Genomic DNA, 24,349 nt, shown 5'->3' on the forward strand with positions numbered 1-24,349 from the left:
TATACGAATCACCTCAATTGTAAACTTACAGGGACTTTCAGTTGTGTATACCAGGATTTCTTAAATACTTTTTTTTACAATAATTACAGACCAACATTTTTCAAGAAATACTTGAAATTCAAAAATAAATGTTCAGCACTGTTCACTATGAATTTGGTCATATGGTTTCTTTCCACTAGAGCGTGCTGTACTATCAAGATAAATTTACAAAACAACCAAGTGTGGGATCTGTTTTGCTGTGCTCATTCAGTCGTTGAAGATTTACATAAAAATGTTTCAATGTGAGAGACATATTTTAACCTCTTATTACAAATGTTTATATTTGATTTGCTTTATTATCATTGAATTTGAAGTATTATTGGTGCTTCAAGGGGTTAAAATATTTTGCAAACTATGTGAGGACTTTCCAACCAGGAAATTCTTTTACAGTGAATACACATTAAAATCAGTGTTATACTTTCAAAATATCAAGATGTTCATGCACATTTGTTGAAAAAATGCAAGGATATAGTACTCATATCTTCTTTATTGAGCCACACAATTAAACAATTTGAGCAAGAAAGGTTTTACACATACAAAAACAAACAAACCAAAAAAACAATATGCATAACTGGCTTCCAGGTGAGATCAAAACAGGCCCAGTGAAATTATATTCACGGTGCTGACATCTAGTCAAAAAACACAACCAATTCCAGTAAGAAAGGCTCTAAGGCGAGGTAAAAAAAAGACTCAGCTTAAAGTTTGTGTGAAAATCAAATCTTTAGATCCCACAAATAACAAGAAACAATGTAAACAAGAGAAAATAAGTATTAATTTAAAATGGTTGATTCTGCCTTGCATATATTTAAGGAAGATAGAAGATCAGAATTTGGGTGATGACAGAGACATTTAAAAAAAAAAAGAAAGGCCTAACTCACAGATGTATATGGTACATTTCAGTGTTAATTCACATAAGATCAGTAGACTTTTTTCACAGTGGACATTTGACGTATCAAACACAGGAGATTACTTTTATAAGACAAGCCCCTATGTGTACAGTTTTTGTGGTCATCAGAATGTACTTCTAATTATATTACTTCTGCTGTCTATTTTTGCACCCTCAATTTCCTCAGTTCATTGTAAAGTTTTAATAATGGCTGAATTCCAAAGTCTATACTGCTCATGGTGGCCACAAATTGTAACCAAAACACCTGTTCCTATAATACTATAGGATTTTTTAAAATAATAGATTTCACTCTCTTTTGCAACCATAAATCCTTAGAAGTACAGTGCATGTATATTTCTCTTCATATTTCTTTGACGACCTAAAATGCATTAGTAAAAAAAATATTTTGTGAATAACTGTAATGTTGAGTTGTCTACAGAAAAAACGCAGGCAAAACATGTGCATAGATGTTTGTACAAAGGGTTTCCTTTCCTTTACTTTTGCAAGGGGAGTAGGCAAAGCCCTGTAATGGGGTCTGTGATGCACCTTTCAACCAGCTGGAGATAGGTGAGGTTCTCGTTTGTGTTGGGGTCAAAAAAGCCTTTGGTGTCATCATCAGGGTCATTAAGGATCTGATTCATGTCTTCATCAAAGTAACCCCTTTCATATGCCACCTGTACAGGCACTCTGTGACTGTGCACTGGGTCAATTATGCCTCCTGTGGCAATTTGTGCTTCAAGGAGACGAATTCCATGATCTTTCACAATGAGATCTTTTTTCAAGGCCTGGAACAATGAAATTGTGTTTCCAGTGTAGGGATCTTTGTATCCAGTGACTGCTCTTTCTGCTGAAAGCAGTTTATTTTTCCACTCACCACCAACTACTCTTTGAGCCACAGCTTCCTCAACTGAAAGTTTCTTGTTGTTCACTGGATCAATGACAAAGCCAGTGGCAGCTTGGGCCTCCAGTAGAACCAGAGAGGTACCAGGAGTCAGCAGGTGTTTGCTTTTGGCTTCATAGATACTCATGGTTTCTTGGGTGGACTGCAGGTACACTCCTGCAATGCTGTTGGTTCCCTCTAAATACTTGCGTACTGATTCCATTTCACTGACCTCAGTCACTGTGACTTTTCCAGCGCTAAGATCTTTGTAGAGGTCTTCATCAATGATTTTTGATTCAAGCAACTCAGTAGCAGTGACATCCTTTCTGATTCCATGGAAAGTTTTGACTTCAGTTGTCTCTGTGATTGTAGTGGTGGTGGTTGTTTTTGTTGAACTGCTGTCTTTTTGTACTGGGGGTTGGCATGTGACGATTGATGATGAGCTTGTTGTGGTCTGCTTCTGAATGATTGTCAGGATGATTTCCAAAAAGCGTTCGATTGTGATTGATCCAGACTTGTACTGTTGTACAAGCTCTCTCCTCTTCTCCTCAGTGATGTACTTGGAATAGAGCAGATCCCACAGAGACACTGTTGTTCCTTGGTATTTCCCTCCTGCTCTGTTTGTTGTTGTAGATTTCAGAATGAGTTTTGTTGCTTCATCAACAAAGAAATAAAACTCTCCTTTCTTTACAATGACCAGTAAGCTAAGACCTGTGACGGGATCTGTAACACACCTCTCAACCAGTTGGAGATAGGTGAGGTTCTCTTGAGTGTTGGGGTCAAAGAAACCCTTGGTGTCATCATCAGGATCAGACAGAATCTGATTCATTTCTTCATCAAAGTAACCTCTTTCATATGCCACCTGTACAGGCACTCTGTGACTGTGCACTGGGTCAATTATGCCTCCTGTGGCAATTTGTGCTTCAAGGAGACGAATTCCATGATCTTTCACAATGAGATCTTTTTTCAAGGCCTGGAACAATGAAATTGCGTTTCCAGTGTAGGGATCTTTGTATCCAGTGACTGCTCTTTCTGCTGAAAGCAGTTTATTTTTCCACTCACTCCCAACTACTCTTTGAGTCACAGCTTCCTCTACAGAAAGTTTCTTGTTGTTCACTGGGTCAATGACAAAGCCAGTGGCAGCTTGGGCCTCCAGTAGAACCAGAGAGGTACCAGGAGTCAGCAGGCCCTTGCTTTTGGCTTCATAGATACTCATGGTTTCTTGGGTGGACTGCAGGTACACTCCTGCGATGCTGTTGGTTCCCTCCAAGTACTTCTGTACTGATTCCATTTCACTGACCTCAGTCACTGTGACTTTTCCAGCGCTAAGATCTTTGTAGAGGTCTTCATCAATGATTTTTGATTCAAGCAGCTCAGCAGCAGTGACATCCTTTCTGATTCCATGGAAAGTTTTGACTTCAGTTGTCTCTGTGATTGTAGTGGTGGTGGTTGTTTTTGTTGAACTGCTGTCTTTTTGTACTGGGGGTTGGCATGTGACGATTGATGATGAGCTTGTTGTGGTCTGCTTCTGAATGATTGTCAGGATGATTTCCAAAAAGCGTTCGATTGTGATTGATCCAGACTTGTACTGTTGCACAAGCTCTCTCCTCTTCTCCTCAGTGATGTACTTGGAATAGAGCAGATCCCACAGAGACACTGTTGTTCCTTGGTATTTCCCTCCTGCTCTGTTTGTTGTTGTAGATTTCAGAATGAGTTTTGTTGCCTCATCAACAAAGAAATAAAACTCTCCTTTCTTTACAATGACCAGTAAGCTAAGACCTGTGACGGGATCTGTAACACACCTCTCAATCAGTTGGAGATAGGTGAGGTTCTCTTGAGTGTTGGGGTCAAAGAAACCCTTGGTGTCATCATCAGGATCAGACAGAATCTGATTCATTTCTTCATCAAAGTAACCTCTTTCATATGCCACCTGTACAGGCACTCTGTGACTGTGCACTGGGTCAATTATGCCTCCTGTGGCAATTTGTGCTTCAAGGAGACGAATTCCATGATCTTTCACAATGAGATCTTTTTTCAAGGCCTGGAACAATGAAATTGTGTTTCCAGTGTAGGGATCTTTGTATCCAGTGACTGCTCTTTCTGCTGAAAGCAGTTTATTTTTCCACTCACTCCCAACTACTCTTTGAGCCACAGCTTCCTCTACAGAAAGTTTCTTGTTCTTCACTGGATCAATGACAAAGCCAGTGGCAGCTTGGGCCTCCAGTAGAACCAGAGAGGTACCAGGAGTCAGCAGGTGTTTGCCTTTGGCTTCATAGATACTCATGGTTTCTTGGGTGGACTGCAGGTACACTCCTGCAATGCTGTTGGTTCCCTCCAAGTACTTCTGTACTGATTCCATTTCACTGACCTCAGTCACTGTGACTTTTCCAGCGCTAAGATCTTTGTAGAGGTCTTCATCAATGATTTTTGATTCAAGCAGCTCGGCAGCAGTGACATCCTTTCTGATTCCATGGAAAGTTTTGACTTCAGTTGTCTCTGTGATTGTAGTGGTGGTTGTTTTTGTTGAACTACTGTCTTTTCTTACTGGTGGCTGACATGTGACGATTGATGATGATGAGCTTGTTGTGGTCTGCTTCTGAATGATTGTCAGGATGATTTCCAAAAAGCGTTCGATTGTGATTGATCCAGACTTGTACTGTTGCACAAGCTCTCTCCTCTTCTCCTCAGTGATGTACTTGGAATAGAGCAGATCCCACAGAGACACTGTTGTTCCTTGGTATTTCCCTCCTGCTCTGTTTGTTGTTGTAGATTTCAGAATGAGTTTTGTTGCCTCATCAACAAAGAAATAAAACTCTCCTTTCTTTACAATGACCAGTAAGCTAAGACCTGTGACGGGATCTGTAACACACCTCTCAACCAGTTGGAGATAGGTGAGGTTCTCTTGAGTGTTGGGGTCAAAGAAACCCTTGGTGTCATCATCAGGATCAGACAGAATCTGATTCATTTCTTCATCAAAGTAACCTCTTTCATATGCCACCTGTACAGGCACTCTGTGACTGTGCACTGGGTCAATTATGCCTCCTGTGGCAATTTGTGCTTCAAGGAGACGAATTCCATGATCTTTCACAATGAGATCTTTTTTCAAGGCCTGGAACAATGAAATTGTGTTTCCAGTGTAGGGATCTTTGTATCCAGTGACTGCTCTTTCTGCTGAAAGCAGTTTATTTTTCCACTCACTCCCAACTACTCTTTGAGCCACAGCTTCCTCTACAGAAAGTTTCTTGTTCTTCACTGGATCAATGACAAAGCCAGTGGCAGCTTGGGCCTCCAGTAGAACCAGAGAGGTACCAGGAGTCAGCAGGTGTTTGCTTTTGGCTTCATAGATACTCATGGTTTCTTGGGTGGACTGCAGGTACACTCCTGCAATGCTGTTGGTTCCCTCCAAGTACTTCTGTACTGATTCCATTTCACTGACCTCAGTCACTGTGACTTTTCCAGCGCTAAGATCTTTGTAGAGGTCTTCATCAATGATTTTTGATTCAAGCAGCTCGGCAGCAGTGACATCCTTTCTGATTCCATGGAAAGTTTTGACTTCAGTTGTCTCTGTGATTGTAGTGGTGGTTGTTTTTGTTGAACTACTGTCTTTTCTTACTGGTGGCTGACATGTGACGATTGATGATGAGCTTGTTGTGGTCTGCTTCTGAATGATTGTCAGGATGATTTCCAAAAAGCGTTCGATTGTGATTGATCCAGACTTGTACTGTTGCACAAGCTCTCTCCTCTTCTCCTCAGTGATGTACTTGGAATAGAGCAGATCCCACAGAGACACTGTTGTTCCTTGGTATTTCCCTCCTGCTCTGTTTGTTGTTGTAGATTTCAGAATGAGTTTTGTTGCCTCATCAACAAAGAAATAAAACTCTCCTTTCTTTACAATGACCAGTAAGCTAAGACCTGTGACGGGATCTGTAACACACCTCTCAACCAGTTGGAGATAGGTGAGGTTCTCTTGAGTGTTGGGGTCAAAGAAACCCTTGGTGTCATCATCAGGATCAGACAGAATCTGATTCATTTCTTCATCAAAGTAACCTCTTTTATATGCCACCTGTACAGGCACTCTGTGACTGTGCACTGGGTCAATTATGCCTCCTGTGGCAATTTGTGCTTCAAGGAGACGAATTCCATGATCTTTCACAATGAGATCTTTTTTCAAGGCCTGGAACAATGAAATTGTGTTTCCAGTGTAGGGATCTTTGTATCCAGTGACTGCTCTTTCTGCTGAAAGCAGTTTATTTTTCCACTCACTCCCAACTACTCTTTGAGCCACAGCTTCCTCTACAGAAAGTTTCTTGTTCTTCACTGGATCAATGACAAAGCCAGTGGCAGCTTGGGCCTCCAGTAGAACCAGAGAGGTACCAGGAGTCAGCAGGTGTTTGCCTTTGGCTTCATAGATACTCATGGTTTCTTGGGTGGACTGCAGGTACACTCCTGCAATGCTGTTGGTTCCCTCCAAGTACTTCTGTACTGATTCCATCTCACTGACCTCAGTCACTGTGACTTTTCCAGCGCTAAGATCTTTGTAGAGGTCTTCATCAATGATTTTTGATTCAAGCAACTCAGTAGCAGTGACATCCTTTCTGATTCCATGGAAAGTTTTGACTTCAGTTGTCTCTGTGATTGTAGTGGTGGTGGTTGTTTTTGTTGAACTGCTGTCTTTTTGTACTGGGGGTTGGCATGTGACGATTGATGATGAGCTTGTTGTGGTCTGCTTCTGAATGATTGTCAGGATGATTTCCAAAAAGCGTTCGATTGTGATTGATCCAGACTTGTACTGTTGTACAAGCTCTCTCCTCTTCTCCTCAGTGATGTACTTGGAATAGAGCAGATCCCACAGAGACACTGTTGTTCCTTGGTATTTCCCTCCTGCTCTGTTTGTTGTTGTAGATTTCAGAATGAGTTTTGTTGCTTCATCAACAAAGAAATAAAACTCTCCTTTCTTTACAATGACCAGTAAGCTAAGACCTGTGACGGGATCTGTAACACACCTCTCAACCAGTTGGAGATAGGTGAGGTTCTCTTGAGTGTTGGGGTCAAAGAAACCCTTGGTGTCATCATCAGGATCAGACAGAATCTGATTCATTTCTTCATCAAAGTAACCTCTTTCATATGCCACCTGTACAGGCACTCTGTGACTGTGCACTGGGTCAATTATGCCTCCTGTGGCAATTTGTGCTTCAAGGAGACGAATTCCATGATCTTTCACAATGAGATCTTTTTTCAAGGCCTGGAACAATGAAATTGCGTTTCCAGTGTAGGGATCTTTGTATCCAGTGACTGCTCTTTCTGCTGAAAGCAGTTTATTTTTCCACTCACTCCCAACTACTCTTTGAGTCACAGCTTCCTCTACAGAAAGTTTCTTGTTGTTCACTGGGTCAATGACAAAGCCAGTGGCAGCTTGGGCCTCCAGTAGAACCAGAGAGGTACCAGGAGTCAGCAGGCCCTTGCTTTTGGCTTCATAGATACTCATGGTTTCTTGGGTGGACTGCAGGTACACTCCTGCGATGCTGTTGGTTCCCTCCAAGTACTTCTGTACTGATTCCATTTCACTGACCTCAGTCACTGTGACTTTTCCAGCGCTAAGATCTTTGTAGAGGTCTTCATCAATGATTTTTGATTCAAGCAGCTCAGCAGCAGTGACATCCTTTCTGATTCCATGGAAAGTTTTGACTTCAGTTGTCTCTGTGATTGTAGTGGTGGTGGTTGTTTTTGTTGAACTGCTGTCTTTTTGTACTGGGGGTTGGCATGTGACGATTGATGATGAGCTTGTTGTGGTCTGCTTCTGAATGATTGTCAGGATGATTTCCAAAAAGCGTTCGATTGTGATTGATCCAGACTTGTACTGTTGCACAAGCTCTCTCCTCTTCTCCTCAGTGATGTACTTGGAATAGAGCAGATCCCACAGAGACACTGTTGTTCCTTGGTATTTCCCTCCTGCTCTGTTTGTTGTTGTAGATTTCAGAATGAGTTTTGTTGCCTCATCAACAAAGAAATAAAACTCTCCTTTCTTTACAATGACCAGTAAGCTAAGACCTGTGACGGGATCTGTAACACACCTCTCAATCAGTTGGAGATAGGTGAGGTTCTCTTGAGTGTTGGGGTCAAAGAAACCCTTGGTGTCATCATCAGGATCAGACAGAATCTGATTCATTTCTTCATCAAAGTAACCTCTTTCATATGCCACCTGTACAGGCACTCTGTGACTGTGCACTGGGTCAATTATGCCTCCTGTGGCAATTTGTGCTTCAAGGAGACGAATTCCATGATCTTTCACAATGAGATCTTTTTTCAAGGCCTGGAACAATGAAATTGTGTTTCCAGTGTAGGGATCTTTGTATCCAGTGACTGCTCTTTCTGCTGAAAGCAGTTTATTTTTCCACTCACTCCCAACTACTCTTTGAGCCACAGCTTCCTCTACAGAAAGTTTCTTGTTCTTCACTGGATCAATGACAAAGCCAGTGGCAGCTTGGGCCTCCAGTAGAACCAGAGAGGTACCAGGAGTCAGCAGGTGTTTGCCTTTGGCTTCATAGATACTCATGGTTTCTTGGGTGGACTGCAGGTACACTCCTGCAATGCTGTTGGTTCCCTCCAAGTACTTCTGTACTGATTCCATTTCACTGACCTCAGTCACTGTGACTTTTCCAGCGCTAAGATCTTTGTAGAGGTCTTCATCAATGATTTTTGATTCAAGCAGCTCGGCAGCAGTGACATCCTTTCTGATTCCATGGAAAGTTTTGACTTCAGTTGTCTCTGTGATTGTAGTGGTGGTTGTTTTTGTTGAACTACTGTCTTTTCTTACTGGTGGCTGACATGTGACGATTGATGATGATGAGCTTGTTGTGGTCTGCTTCTGAATGATTGTCAGGATGATTTCCAAAAAGCGTTCGATTGTGATTGATCCAGACTTGTACTGTTGCACAAGCTCTCTCCTCTTCTCCTCAGTGATGTACTTGGAATAGAGCAGATCCCACAGAGACACTGTTGTTCCTTGGTATTTCCCTCCTGCTCTGTTTGTTGTTGTAGATTTCAGAATGAGTTTTGTTGCCTCATCAACAAAGAAATAAAACTCTCCTTTCTTTACAATGACCAGTAAGCTAAGACCTGTGACGGGATCTGTAACACACCTCTCAACCAGTTGGAGATAGGTGAGGTTCTCTTGAGTGTTGGGGTCAAAGAAACCCTTGGTGTCATCATCAGGATCAGACAGAATCTGATTCATTTCTTCATCAAAGTAACCTCTTTCATATGCCACCTGTACAGGCACTCTGTGACTGTGCACTGGGTCAATTATGCCTCCTGTGGCAATTTGTGCTTCAAGGAGACGAATTCCATGATCTTTCACAATGAGATCTTTTTTCAAGGCCTGGAACAATGAAATTGTGTTTCCAGTGTAGGGATCTTTGTATCCAGTGACTGCTCTTTCTGCTGAAAGCAGTTTATTTTTCCACTCACTCCCAACTACTCTTTGAGCCACAGCTTCCTCTACAGAAAGTTTCTTGTTCTTCACTGGATCAATGACAAAGCCAGTGGCAGCTTGGGCCTCCAGTAGAACCAGAGAGGTACCAGGAGTCAGCAGGTGTTTGCTTTTGGCTTCATAGATACTCATGGTTTCTTGGGTGGACTGCAGGTACACTCCTGCAATGCTGTTGGTTCCCTCCAAGTACTTCTGTACTGATTCCATTTCACTGACCTCAGTCACTGTGACTTTTCCAGCGCTAAGATCTTTGTAGAGGTCTTCATCAATGATTTTTGATTCAAGCAGCTCGGCAGCAGTGACATCCTTTCTGATTCCATGGAAAGTTTTGACTTCAGTTGTCTCTGTGATTGTAGTGGTGGTTGTTTTTGTTGAACTACTGTCTTTTCTTACTGGTGGCTGACATGTGACGATTGATGATGAGCTTGTTGTGGTCTGCTTCTGAATGATTGTCAGGATGATTTCCAAAAAGCGTTCGATTGTGATTGATCCAGACTTGTACTGTTGCACAAGCTCTCTCCTCTTCTCCTCAGTGATGTACTTGGAATAGAGCAGATCCCACAGAGACACTGTTGTTCCTTGGTATTTCCCTCCTGCTCTGTTTGTTGTTGTAGATTTCAGAATGAGTTTTGTTGCCTCATCAACAAAGAAATAAAACTCTCCTTTCTTTACAATGACCAGTAAGCTAAGACCTGTGACGGGATCTGTAACACACCTCTCAACCAGTTGGAGATAGGTGAGGTTCTCTTGAGTGTTGGGGTCAAAGAAACCCTTGGTGTCATCATCAGGATCAGACAGAATCTGATTCATTTCTTCATCAAAGTAACCTCTTTTATATGCCACCTGTACAGGCACTCTGTGACTGTGCACTGGGTCAATTATGCCTCCTGTGGCAATTTGTGCTTCAAGGAGACGAATTCCATGATCTTTCACAATGAGATCTTTTTTCAAGGCCTGGAACAATGAAATTGTGTTTCCAGTGTAGGGATCTTTGTATCCAGTGACTGCTCTTTCTGCTGAAAGCAGTTTATTTTTCCACTCACTCCCAACTACTCTTTGAGCCACAGCTTCCTCTACAGAAAGTTTCTTGTTCTTCACTGGATCAATGACAAAGCCAGTGGCAGCTTGGGCCTCCAGTAGAACCAGAGAGGTACCAGGAGTCAGCAGGTGTTTGCTTTTGGCTTCATAGATACTCATGGTTTCTTGGGTGGACTGCAGGTACACTCCTGCAATGCTGTTGGTTCCCTCCAAGTACTTCTGTACTGATTCCATTTCACTGACCTCAGTCACTGTGACTTTTCCAGCGCTAAGATCTTTGTAGAGGTCTTCATCAATGATTTTTGATTCAAGCAGCTCGGCAGCAGTGACATCCTTTCTGATTCCATGGAAAGTTTTGACTTCAGTTGTCTCTGTGATTGTAGTGGTGGTTGTTTTTGTTGAACTACTGTCTTTTCTTACTGGTGGCTGACATGTGACGATTGATGATGATGAGCTTGTTGTGGTCTGCTTCTGAATGATTGTCAGGATGATTTCCAAAAAGCGTTCGATTGTGATTGATCCAGACTTGTACTGTTGCACAAGCTCTCTCCTCTTCTCCTCAGTGATGTACTTGGAATAGAGCAGATCCCACAGAGACACTGTTGTTCCTTGGTATTTCCCTCCTGCTCTGTTTGTTGTTGTAGATTTCAGAATGAGTTTTGTTGCCTCATCAACAAAGAAATAAAACTCTCCTTTCTTTACAATGACCAGTAAGCTAAGACCTGTGACGGGATCTGTAACACACCTCTCAACCAGTTGGAGATAGGTGAGGTTCTCTTGAGTGTTGGGGTCAAAGAAACCCTTGGTGTCATCATCAGGATCAGACAGAATCTGATTCATTTCTTCATCAAAGTAACCTCTTTCATATGCCACCTGTACAGGCACTCTGTGACTGTGCACTGGGTCAATTATGCCTCCTGTGGCAATTTGTGCTTCAAGGAGACGAATTCCATGATCTTTCACAATGAGATCTTTTTTCAAGGCCTGGAACAATGAAATTGTGTTTCCAGTGTAGGGATCTTTGTATCCAGTGACTGCTCTTTCTGCTGAAAGCAGTTTATTTTTCCACTCACTCCCAACTACTCTTTGAGCCACAGCTTCCTCTACAGAAAGTTTCTTGTTCTTCACTGGATCAATGACAAAGCCAGTGGCAGCTTGGGCCTCCAGTAGAACCAGAGAGGTACCAGGAGTCAGCAGGCCCTTGCTTTTGGCTTCATAGATACTCATGGTTTCTTGGGTGGACTGCAGGTACACTCCTGCGATGCTGTTGGTTCCCTCCAAGTACTTATGTACTGATTCCATCTCACTGACCTCAGTCACTGTGACTTTTCCAGCGCTAAGATCTTTGTAGAGGTCTTCATCAATGATTTTTGATTCAAGCAGCTCGGCAGCAGTGACATCCTTTCTGATTCCATGGAAAGTTTTGACTTCAGTTGTCTCTGTGATTGTAGTGGTGGTTGTTTTTGTTGAACTACTGTCTTTTCTTACTGGTGGCTGACATGTGACGATTGATGATGATGAGCTTGTTGTGGTCTGCTTCTGAATGATTGTCAGGATGATTTCCAAAAAGCGTTCGATTGTGATTGATCCAGACTTGTGCTGTTGCACAAGCTCTCTCCTCTTCTCCTCAGTGATGTATTCGGAGTAGAGCAGATCCCACAGAGACACTGTTGTTCCTTGGTATTTCCCTCCTGCTCTGTTTGTTGTTGTAGATTTCAGAATGAGTTTTGTTGCCTCATCAACAAAGAAATAAAACTCTCCTTTCTTTACGATGGACAGTAAGTTAAGACCTGTGATCGGGTCTTTGACACATCTCTCAACCAGCTGGAGATAGGTGAGGTTCTCTTGAGTGTTGGGGTCAAAGAAACCCTTGGTGTCATCATCAGGATCAGACAGAATCTGATTCATTTCTTCATCAAAGTAACCTCTTTGGTATGCCACCTGTACAGGCACTCTGTGACTGTGCACTGGGTCAATTATGCCTCCTGTGGCAATTTGTGCTTCAAGGAGACGAATTCCATGATCTTTCACAATGAGATCTTTTTTCAAGGCCTGGAACAATGAAATTGTGTTTCCAGTGTAGGGATCTTTGTATCCAGTGACTGCTCTTTCTGCTGAAAGCAGTTTATTTTTCCACTCACTCCCAACTACTCTTTGAGTCACAGCTTCCTCTACAGAAAGTTTCTTGTTGTTCACTGGGTCAATGACAAAGCCAGTGGCAGCTTGGGCCTCCAGTAGAACCAGAGAGGTACCAGGAGTCAGCAGGTGTTTGCTTTTGGCCTCATAGATGCTCATGACTTTCTTTGTAGATTCAACTCTGACACCTGCTATACAGTTTGTAGCTCCAAGGTACTTTTGAATTGATTCCATTGTGTTTACTTTCTCTTCGGTTACTTCACCTTGTATAATCTGTGTGAAAAGCTCCTTTGTGATAATCTTTGACTCATACAACTCACTGGCTGAGACCTGTTTTCTTAGTCCTTTAAATTTTCTTTCCTTGGATGATACCTCTGTAATTATAACAGTGAGTATTTCAATGATCTCTTCTATTTTTATGGCTCCTGTCTTGTACTGTTGCATGAGCTGCTCCCTTTTTTGTTCTGATATGTATTCAGAGAGCAAAACTTCCCACAGTGTCACCTCTTTGTTTTGAAATTTCCCTGCATTTATTGCAACAGTTTTGTCCTTGAATGCAAGTTCTACTTTCTCGTCTGTGTGAAACACATGGGATTCCTCTTTATTCAGGGGTAGAAGAAGTAGCCCAGTTTCAGGATTTTTCTCACATCGTTTTATGAGCTCAAAGTAAGAGAGCTTTTCTTTGGTGTTTGGGTCAAAGAATCCCTTTGTTTCATCAGTGGGGTTCAACAGGATTTGACTTATTTCTTCATCAAGATACCCCTTTTTCATTGCAACATGAAGAGGTAGTCTGTGACTTTGATTTGGGTCAATTATTCCTCCCGTTGCTATCTGCACGTCAAGAAGACGAATACCATCATTTCTTTGGATCAGCTGTTCATTCATGGCTTCAAACAGTGATATTATTGCATCTGTGTATGGATCCTTATAACCGGTAACAGCTCGTTCAGCTGAGAGAAGTTGTTCACATACATCTGGGCCAATTAGTTTCTCTCTTGCTGCCTCATCCACATCATAGAACTTGTTTTTGAGAGGATCAATGACCCATCCTGTTGCAGCCTGTGCTTCAAGCAGTTCAAGTGCAATGCCAGGTGTCAACAGATCTTCTTTTTTTGCTTCGTATATGCTCATTACTTTCTGGGATGGATAAACCTTAATTCCAGCAATGCTTCCTGTTCCCTTCAGGTATCCTCTCACAGGTTCATGTTGTGTTATTGCCTCAAAAGTTATTTTTTCTTCTTTCACTTGTTTGAATGTATCTGCATCAATAATGCCAGAATCCAGTAGTTGCTGAGCAGAGACTGGCTTTCGCAGGCCCATTGTCATTTTGGGAGTTTCACTCTTCTCCAGTTTTTCAATGGTCGAAATCACCAATGTGATTATGATTTCTATGCTGATCTTCCTTGTTCTGTATTTTTCAATGAATTCAAGCCGCTGATCCTCAGTGAAGTACCCAGAGTGAATCAAGTCCCACAGAGAAACTGATTTTCCAGAGTAGCGTCCTACTGACATGCTCACAGATGTCTTTTCAAACTCTTGTTTTACCTCTGTGTCAGTGTACATTTTTACCTTTGATCCTGTTGTTTTTGGTGTGTCATTCAGTGGCAGGAGAAACAGCCCTGTTTCCTTGTCTTTGACACATCTACCCAACATCTCCATGTATGTCAGATTGTCTTTTGTCTTTGGGTCAAAAAAGCCCTTTGTGTCATCAGTTGGATCTGATAGGATTTGATTAAGTTCTGCATCAAAATATCCCTTCTTGTATGCAACTTCAAGGGGTAAGTGAAGACACTTCAAGGGATCAATGATACCACCTGTAGCAATCTGGGCCTCAAGCAGACGGATGCCATGCTGCTTGACAATCAGATCCTTTTTCAGGGCTTGGAAAAGTGAGATCTTTTGACCAGTGTATGGATCTCTGTAGCCAGTGACAGCCCTTTCTGCAGACAGAAGCTTTTCATACATCTGTGGACCAATTACCTTTTCTTTGAGAGCTTTTTCCACTGTTAGTTTGTTGTTTTTCACAGGATCAACAACGAACCCTGTGGCTGCTTGTGCTTCAAGGAGGCAAAGGGCAGTGCCAGGGGTGAGAATGCCAATTCTCTGTGCCTCATAGATGCTCATCTTCTGATTGGAGGGTTGCAGTATCACCCCAGCCACACCACTTTTCCCTTGTAGGTAGCCTCTCACGCTCTCCATTTTCATCACATCAGTGCTTGTCATGTTTCCATCGATCAAATCGCCATACGTATTTTCATCCAGAATTTCAAGCTCCACAAGATCCACAACAGAGACCTCTCCTCTTAGACATTTGAAGTTCAGTCCTGCTTGTCGTTTTATTTCCTTGGTCTCAATGATCTCTAAAATGTTGACAATGAGTTGTTCAATTGTGATTTTCCTTGACTTGAAGAGCTTGAAAAACTCCTGTCTTTTGTCCTCAGACAGATACTCTGAATTGATAACATCCCACAGTGTTGTGTGCTTGCCCTTGAACCTGCCATACTTAACAGTAACTGTCGTTGTTTTGAACATTTCCTTAATATTCTCATCTATGTTAATTTTGTTGCTTTTGCTTTTGAGTGGCAAGAGGCACAGACCTGTACTGGGATCTGTGACACATCTGGCCATTAGCTGCAAGTATGTCAGGTTCTCATTGGTGTTGGGGTCAAAGAATCCTTTGGTGTCATCACTTGGATCTTTCAGGATCTCATTCATTTCCTCATTAAAGTATCCCCTCTTATAGGCCACGTGGACAGGAATGCGATGACTGTTCACTGGGTCAATGATCCCACCAGTGGCAATTTGTGCTTCCAGAAGTCGAATTCCATGATCTTTTAAGATGAGATCTTTTTGCATGGCTTGGAACAAGGAGATTATATTGCCATCATATGGGTCTTTGTACCCAGTGACCGCTTTCTCTGCTGAGCGCAGCTTTTGACAGATGTCAGCTCCCACAATCTTTGCTTTGACAGCATCATCCACAGAAAACTTCCTGTTTCCAATAGGGTCAATGATGAACCCTGTTGCTGCCTGGGCCTCCAGTAGAATCAGAGCTGTTCCTGGCATCAGCTTTCCTTTTTGTTTGGCCTGGTAGATGGTCATGATTTGAGAATCAGGAAGAAGAATACCTGCAATGCTTGCTTTCCCCTGTAGGTACATGTTTACATTGTCATCTTCTATCACTTCCTTTACTGACTTTTTTCCCTTTTTCAGATCCTCCAGGACCTCCTTACTAATGATATCTGCTTCCTCAAGCTGTTTGGCTGTGACAGTTTCTCTGATGCCTTCAAAAACAACTTTAGTAGTTGTCACAGACTTCACGATGACTTCCAGAACTGTTGTGATGATCATCTTGATAGTGAGCTTTCCTTCTCTGTATTTTTGAATGATATCTCTCCTCTGGTGCTCGTCAAAGTATTCTGACATCAGGAGTTCCCACAGAGACACTGTCATTCCCATGTACTTCCCGCATGTCACGTTCACCTTCTCCGCTTTGAGGGCCATTTTAGTTTGGTAGTCAATGAAGTTAAAATTCAGCCTGTCTGACTTATCGAGGAGAGGGAGGAGACACAGCCCAGTGATGGGGTCAGTGACACATCTTTCCATCAGCTGAAGATAAGTCAGATTGTCTCCTGTGTTTGGATCAAAAAACCCTTTTGTGTCATCCCCCGAATCCTCCAGTATTCCATTCATTTCCTCGTTAAAGTAGCCTCTCTTGAAGGCTACTTCTGTGGGAAGTCTGTGACTGTTGATGGGATCTATTATTCCACCTGTAGCAATTTGTGCCTCAAGTAGGCGGATCCCATGTTCCTTGATGATGAGGTCTTTTGACAGTGCTTGAAACAGGGATATAGTTTCACCTGTGTATGGGTCATTGTATCCAGTTACTGCCCGCTCAGCAGAACGCAGCTTTGCATGATACTCTGGGCCAATAAGTTGGTTTTTGATGGCCTCATCGACCGTGAACTTTTTATTTTCTACAGGATCAATCATGAATCCAGTTGCAGCTTGTGCCTCCAGTAAAATAAGTGCTGTTCCAGGCATCAGTATGCCTTGCTTCATGGCTTGATAAATGCTCATTCTTTGGTTTGATGAGAGCACAGCAATGCCTGCAATACTGCCTTTGCCCTCCAGGTACTCTTTCACTGTTTCCAACAACATCACATCCTGTGTTGTGGTCTTTCCCTTCTGTAAGTCATCAAATGTTTCTTTGTCAATGATCTTTGACTCAAGGAGTTCAGTGGAGGAGATGCCTTTTCGCAGACCTTTGAAGGTGACGCAAACTGGAAGAAGCAACAGGCCTGTGTCAGGCTCCACGGTGCATTTCCCTAGGAGGTTTTGGTAGTTGAGATTTTCTTGTGAGCTTGGATTGTAGAACACTTTGAGCTCTGACATCTGGTCATTGAGCAAACCTTTTTCATAGAAGCCCTTTTGAATTGCTGATTCAACTGACATATTTGTCTTCTCAGCCGGGTCGAACAGACCTTGTGTGGCTATCTGTGCTTCCAGTAGCCTCAATCCATAATCTCTTGGGACTAAATCTTTTTGCATAGCTTGGAAAACAGATATAATTTGGTTGGTGTAGGGGTCCACATAGCCACTGACAGCTTTCTCTGCTATGAGGAGTTTCTCTTTCATCTCCGGTCCAACTATTTCCTCTTTAACTGCATCAGCAACAGGAAGTATTCGATTGTTTATTGGGTCTACAATGCCCACTGTGGCTGCTTGTGCTTCAAGCAGGGCTAATGCTGTTCCTGGCTTTAGAAGACGCTTTTTCATGGCGTGGTATATGGTAATCTTCTCCTTTGACTTCTCCAGAAATATGCCAGCCACAGGTCCGTGGACTGCAGTGTAGCCATTTTGCTTCACCTCACTGTCTTGACTGACGGAGTCCATCTTGGCCTAAAGAACTGTGTGACACAGAAACACTAGCTGAAATTGGTTTAGTTTACAATGATTTTCATGCATTGTCTGTAGGTAACATTACAAAATACACATGCCCACTACAAATTACATGCCTTATATTAGTATTTACCAGTCTTATTTTTTTTCCACTGGTTACACATGATGGTATTACAAAATCCCACTGAGATAGACGACAGTTAAATTTTTTTTTAATGCTTTTGCAGTTGTTTTGGAATTTTTTCCATCTCAAGCAAACTCAAACCCAAATTCAAAAGTTAGTTTTGATAAGACTAATGCAGAGTTCACCTTGTGAAATAAATATAAAATCTTAAATAAAGGGAAGACAGCAGCACACTACAAAGCATTGTAAACATAATGGTAATGGCGGTTGTCTTATGGATAGTCTTATTTTTCTTTCAAGTTAATACAAAGTTCTTTTCAGGAAATGCAGACGTAGTTCTTACAAAATTGTCCACCATGGCTCTAAATCATTAGCCTGTGCGCAAGTAAATTCATAAGTAATAAAATCTGTTTGTCCCTTACAACTTTACTCTTGAATTACTCAAATATTTGTAAACGTGAGAAATGAAAATACACATTGTAAAGATAACAGAAGATAATGACTTTTGTTTTGCTTCAGGTCAGACAGCTGAAGTTGAATGGCACCCATAAGATAAAGTTTTACAACTTCATATCAAACCTTTTAGTTTTGATAGAGGTCTGTCTGCAGCTTCAGATCTTCAGATGCTTGTCGCAGTTCCAAAATCCAGGATGAAGACCAAAGGCACCCAGGCTTTGATGGTACGAGCCAGGGGGTTTTGAAACTCTGTCCCTGTAGAGATAAGGCAAGCAAACTCAAAATTGTCTCTGAGATCTCTTCCTTAAAAGCATGTTTATGATTTGTTATCGTGATTGTTTTATGATAGATTTCTTTTTTGTAATCATGCACTTTGATCATTGCACCTGTGTATTTGCCTATTATATTCACTTGTTTTAATAGTGTACCATAAACTTAAACTGATACACACACCCCTAATATCAGATTTAGATTATAACAAAGGTAAACAAGGGTGATTTTGATACAGCACTTACCCTGTATCAATGGTACATATCAAATACACCTGCTTACTGCTGGCTAAAAAGTAAAATACCAACAACCTAATTACGTAACAAAAAACGAGACATGAAATGTCAGTTTAGTGTATATAGGACACATTAATAGTTTAAAACAATTCTAAATATTTTTGATTTAATAAAAAATTAAAAAACACAAAAGAGGTCTATTGAACCTCCTAGTAAATGCAAATACAATTTAACTGAGGCCTTTATTCTGCATAACTTACAGAATTTAAGCACCTTAGTGCAAATATTTCTTGAAGTCCAAAGATAATAGTATTTTTTCATATATAATTTATTTATTCGTACATGATAAGCCTACATGTAGATACAAGTCTAGTAATTTAGGTTATATTTTTCTTTTCATGTTGTGACTCTGTTCAGATCAGACATGAACTTTCTGCCAGTTCATTGACGTTGCTTCACAACCATCATGTATTTGCTTTGGCATGATGAGATGAAACATTTCAAAACTGGAACAGTCAGATTCCCAGTGTTAAAACAACTGGCATGGAAACACTTATAATACAAACACTATGCAAGTCTGTGCAATCAGAACAAATAGAGTACAATACAAGGAATCAGACTTCAGTCTTTCCATTGCAGTCAAGGTACTTAGACAGGAAAAGAGTAGACATAACAGCTAAGAAATATGATAACAAAGCTGAACCATTAAAGGTAAAGCGTAGGACTATTTTGTACACAACAATGAGGGGGGGGAAACCCTATTACATCATATTCTTAATATTTACTCTCCTTTTAGCTTTATTTTTGGTCTCCACCCCTCCTAAATGAAATTCCAACAACCCTTTAGATACTTAAGACAGAAAAATCCACATATTGTTCAAGTTTGAACACTTCCAAAACTTTTAAATGACCACTTAACTCTTTTCTAAACCAGCAGATAAATTATCAACCTGAATTTTCCTCAGGTTTGGCAGGTTTTCAACTGTGAGTAACAGCGACTCGACAGGTTGGACGAGGGGCTTTGCATCTTCATTAACAATAAAAAAAAAATCTATTGCATCACAAAACAGACAACCTGAACTCTTTTTAGCTGATGTGAAAACATTAGTCACATGGTAATGACGACACTGAAGTCTTACATTGTTCAGTGACTAATGTGTAGGTGGAAACGGTCAGGAGAGGTTTTGCCCAGGTGAAACGTGATGTGTGGGAACACCCAGAAGTGCAGCAGAAGTTGTCACTTTTTAAAAGAAATCTGATTTTCTACAGGTTTGTGCACCAAAATTGTTCTTCCAGCCTCCACAGGTGAGCTGTTTCAACTGTTTCGGGGGGCTCACTGAATGGAAATGGAAAAAAATTTACATATTATATTTGTCATCATTAATTATCAAAATGAGATCAGACGCAACAGCCTAAATGTGTATGATTTGGTCAAAAGAAAATAATAAGCTATAGTAATCAAAAATATGTACAAAAATACCCATACCACTGATGAAACTAAAGAAACTAGAACAGAAGTTTTTAAATTGGAGGTGGCCTCCTCAGGGGGGTTCAGTGAATGGGAATGAAAAAAAAAAGTATATATTATATTTGTTATTACATTAGTTATCAAAATGAGATCACATAGAACAGCCTAAATGTGTGTGATCTGGTCAAAAAGAAGAGAGAAGCTATTGTAATGAAAATGACTGTTCATACTGTTAAAGTTTGAATATTTCCAGAACTGTTAAATAACCACAGAGAAATAACTGCTGAGGAGAAAATAGTGTGTTTCTATAAACCGGTGGCTTTTTCCACCCCTTCTGCTGATAGGTTAGTGGCTGTGTTTTATGTGAAATATGATGTCATTCCTGCCAGTAGAAGTATATAATCACCCTCAGGAAAAAAAAAGGGGTGTGGAGCGTTCAGGAACATACTGTAGACAAGGCTCTATTCTGTACATTATTACTTCCATATGTTGCAGAAAATTCCCTTAAGCAGCTTTACTGCACGAGATGAATTGAAGCGTTTCTCACAATAGCATGTGAGTTACCATGTAGTTAAAAATAGTTCCCTCCTGTCATTTGTATTCTCAGTGGACTAAAGGTGTGTACTGTTTTTCAATACACACACACTGCAAAGCCAGTGCGGTCACTATGTTGCAGTTACGACACCGTGGCTATGAGAACCTGCTGGCCAAACTCCAGAAACGTCTGCTCATGTGGTCTGTCTGTTTGTACAACAGCAGCAGTTGTGCGGTGCTGCAGTATCTCTGCCTGCAACAAGAGCTTAGTTTGCTAATTGACACTGACACCCACTTTGTAAATGTGTTTAAAGATGTCGAACGCTCGCTTTACATTTATTACACCGCGTGAGTTTGCTTATCATATCGTAAAGGCAAATACATCACCAGCATGAAGCTAAAGAGTCACGGCAGTGGTAAAATACTGTAGCTTCACTGTTTAGAGTTCACAGGCTGCGTTTAGCACTCAGTCAAATTCACAGAGTCATACAATAGTGTCCTTTTATAAGTAAATCCTTCATTTTAAATTAATCTCTGATGTTTAATATTTAAATAAAGAAGGTTTTGCCTTCAGTTCTTACAAGGATGTTTATCAAAATTGCAGTGTGACCTGTGGCAATTTTCAAATCGCAGGAGGCAAAATATTTGTTAAAGACAAAATGTGTGTCATTTTGAATAAAATATTGTGGCGCTGTACCGAGAAGAAAGCATCTTTGTTTGGTACAGATTCCTGCAAGAATCACACCATAATCATTTTAAAATGTTTTTCCAGTGAAAATCAGAATAAGAATAGAACAGATGTAAAAAGTTGTCATTCCCTCTAACATTGAAAATCATACTGTAATTGCAATTTCAGTCAAATTAATCACAATTGGAAATTTTTTTCAAGAACTCTAAATACTGCTACAGTAAATAAACATTTAGCAGCCAGTTGAATGCAGTCCAATAGAACAGCCATAACGTGTGTTAAGAAGCTCATGTTCCCTTTTGGTAATATTGTCAGAAATGTGTCAATCGAATTATACATTATTGAGGTCATAGTTTAAGATGGTGTTACATTGGGGGTCACATGTAGGCCACCACCGCCCACATTTACATACACGAGGGGAGCAGGATATCAGACACAGCAGCATCACTAACTATAACCTCAGTGCTAAAGCAACATTTAATTAACACCTCTATGCCAGTGTAAAAAGAACCTCTGGACATTATAGGCATCATAAAAGCACACTTTACATCAGAGCAGTCATACATTAGATCAAGTCTATCGAATCAGTGGCCCGTGGACTGAATCTGACCCTCAAAACAAACTCAGTCTGACCGTTTGATGATTTATAATTAACAAAGCAAGTGAAAAATAAATAATTTCTTCAGAAAAGAGAGAGCCCATTCTTAGGCTACATCTGTTGTTAAGCACATAGACACTTATATCTAAGTGTCAACTAATGAAAAACATGTTAAATACAACATTGTGTTTATTTAAACAACAAACTACCTCTAATGTAGGATTACAAAGGTGCATTCTTTTTCCTGCATGTACTTTTTTACACAATGTCTCTTTTCCAGCTGTGAAAACTAAAGCAGAGGAAAAAAAGTACAAATAAATGTTATGCACCTTTTCTTTTTTTTTTACACTTTTTTTTTTTTTTTTTTACAATTGTGGCTTGCATTAGATTGTGCATGTGTACCTAATAAGGTGGAAACTGAGTGTAGTTATACCTCATTAACTGTCTGGAATCTATTACTATTAATATCACTAAATTCTAATCAGGTCTGCATGACTGATTAATTGCTTGATCTGTAAGACATCAGAAAACAGTGAAAAGTTCCCATAATTTCTTAGACTCCTGGATGACATCTTCAGATACCAAATTCTAAAATTTAAGAGGGTGAGGCCGGGTAATGTTTAGCGTTTTTGTTTGAAAAATGACAATTAATCTATCGTCAAAATTGCTGCAAATATCCTGTCAGAGCACCTCTGTCTCCCCACATCTCTAATCTGTGTCATAGCAATCAAACTGACCAATAAGGGCAAAAATGCCCCCCCAAAAAACCCTAAACTGGTCCATTAATCGACTGATCGTCACAGCTGTAATTCTGATGACACCACCGTTAGTTTAACGGATCATGACACAGCTAAACTTACATTTTTGCATTGTAGAAAACTGAAAGTAAAACTGATTGACTAAGAAAAAAAGTGTGGAAAAGAAGTGAAACTTTTCTCAGCGAATGGATCGTGACTTTGACATGTGTTTTGGGAAAGCTGACATTACGCCTGCTTGTCTGAATGAGTTATAGAGCCCCTAACTGCAGCTTCAGCTTAGCCAAGAAACTGTCTGAATGACAAGAACAACTTTAATTGACAACCCAGTGAACCTGCTACCTGTGTGCCTTGAGGAAAAATCAAGATTGACACCACACTGCTAATTGTTTCTCCGCTTTTTCCTTTTCGTTTTATAGCCCATTGCCTCTTATCTGTGACACTCAAGTTTAAATCATCGTGACGGATTCTTGACACAATAAAAAAAAACTGGCTGAATGAGGCAATGGAGTATCGTGTAGAGTTACATAACAGTTTCTGTAACTGTGGAAAATATAGGATTGTCATTAAGTGTGTCAGCAGCCCAGAGGGTGATGCAGACTCAGTGTTCAGACTTGTCAAAAGACTTTTTGTCCTACTTTGTGTTAAACCTTATTTTAACAAGTGTGGTCAAAGGTAATCTGCGAGGAATGTTTGCTTTCCCTTTTTATCAGGAGGGTGTTGGCTGACAGTGCAGGATACACAGTTATTTCTTCACTTTCAGCACTATCTAAGTCCAACTTTTCCCACACAAAAGACAATAAACTCCAGTTTAAATGTGGTTTGACTTTGCATTAAACAGCACTTTCACTTTAGAAATGAGCTTTTCTTTGAGAAGCCTGATTCTTTTATAACTTATATAAATAAATAAAATAAATTATTGAATTTTAAATCATCAGTGTTAAAAGAAAAAACTCATCTTACCTGATGTTTCAGGAATACGCAAAGTCCCACTCTGTTATCGGTCTGTCTCAGCTGATATGAGAGACACTGGGATTTGGAGCTGCTCCCAACATCTCAGACGGAGTCCTCTGTGCTCGCTGGTCAGATATACAGTAGGTCCAGCTGTTAAGTCCCTCCCCTTCTGAAGAACAGCCTCCTCTCCTCCTCAGACTGTGAGGGAGTAACGGCAGGAGATCTCTTTGCACTTAGCTCAGGATGCCAGGAATTCCTGTAGACTTCCTCAGAGCGTCTCTATTGTGCTCTTAAACAATACCAGCGAGAAAATTGAACCTTTCTAACCGTACTTTATGTGAGCAGATTATTACTGAATAACTGACAGTCTAATCTAACAAAGTATTTTACAAGTGTACATTTAGATCTTAAAGATTATTCTGGTCAAACGCACGGGTCTAAAACCCTCTTTGTCTTTTATTGATGTACAGTAAATTATTTATCTTTTCACAATGTGCATACAGTCCTAGAAGTGAGCGGTGATGCAGTTGCATATCTTCCTTATCTAAGCAGTCAGGTTTTGACAAGCAAAGCCGGATGTCCCGTGCTTACAGCGAGCTTTGTCTTTGTTCCCTCAGGTTTGGCAGGTTTCAGCTGTAAATGGCTGAGGCTCAACAGGTCTGCAGGGGGCTTATGTCTTAGATAATGATGGAAAAAAAACTGCGTCACTAAACAGACTACCTGTAAAGAAAACATCTGTTATAGTCGCAGAAACCAGATGCAAAGACATTTAGACACTTAGTCACTTGGTAATGATGACATCATCCAATGAGTAATTTCATAGGTAGAAACAGGAGACAGTTTCTCCAGGTGAGAGCTACAAGACTGAGTATCATTTTAAAAATTACAATACCAGT

The 24,349-nt window shown here is 40.7% G+C and overlaps 1 protein-coding gene across 1 annotated transcript; it reads right to left on the reverse strand.

The window, feature by feature from the left end:
• Nucleotides 1-544: 544 nt before the first annotated feature.
• Nucleotides 545-17,369, reverse strand: eppk1 (epiplakin 1). Its single transcript, XM_084739974.1, has one exon. It carries the CDS (start codon nucleotides 17,362-17,364, stop codon nucleotides 1,420-1,422), a length of 15,945 nt encoding a protein of 5,314 aa, XP_084596100.1. The 5' UTR covers nucleotides 17,365-17,369; the 3' UTR covers nucleotides 545-1,419.
• Between the last annotated feature and the right edge of the window lie 6,980 nt (nucleotides 17,370-24,349).

Source organism: Lutjanus erythropterus, chromosome 16 (assembly GCF_056507025.1).
Source record: "Lutjanus erythropterus isolate fLutEry1 chromosome 16, fLutEry1.hap2, whole genome shotgun sequence".
Lineage (NCBI taxonomy): Eukaryota > Metazoa > Chordata > Actinopteri > Lutjaniformes > Lutjanidae > Lutjanus > Lutjanus erythropterus.

Bases quoted from the DNA above. Each gene is read 5' to 3' on its own strand.
- eppk1 (XM_084739974.1), bottom strand. From the start codon at position 17,364: ATGGACTCCGTCAGTCAAGACAGTGAGGTGAAGCAAAATGGCTACACT.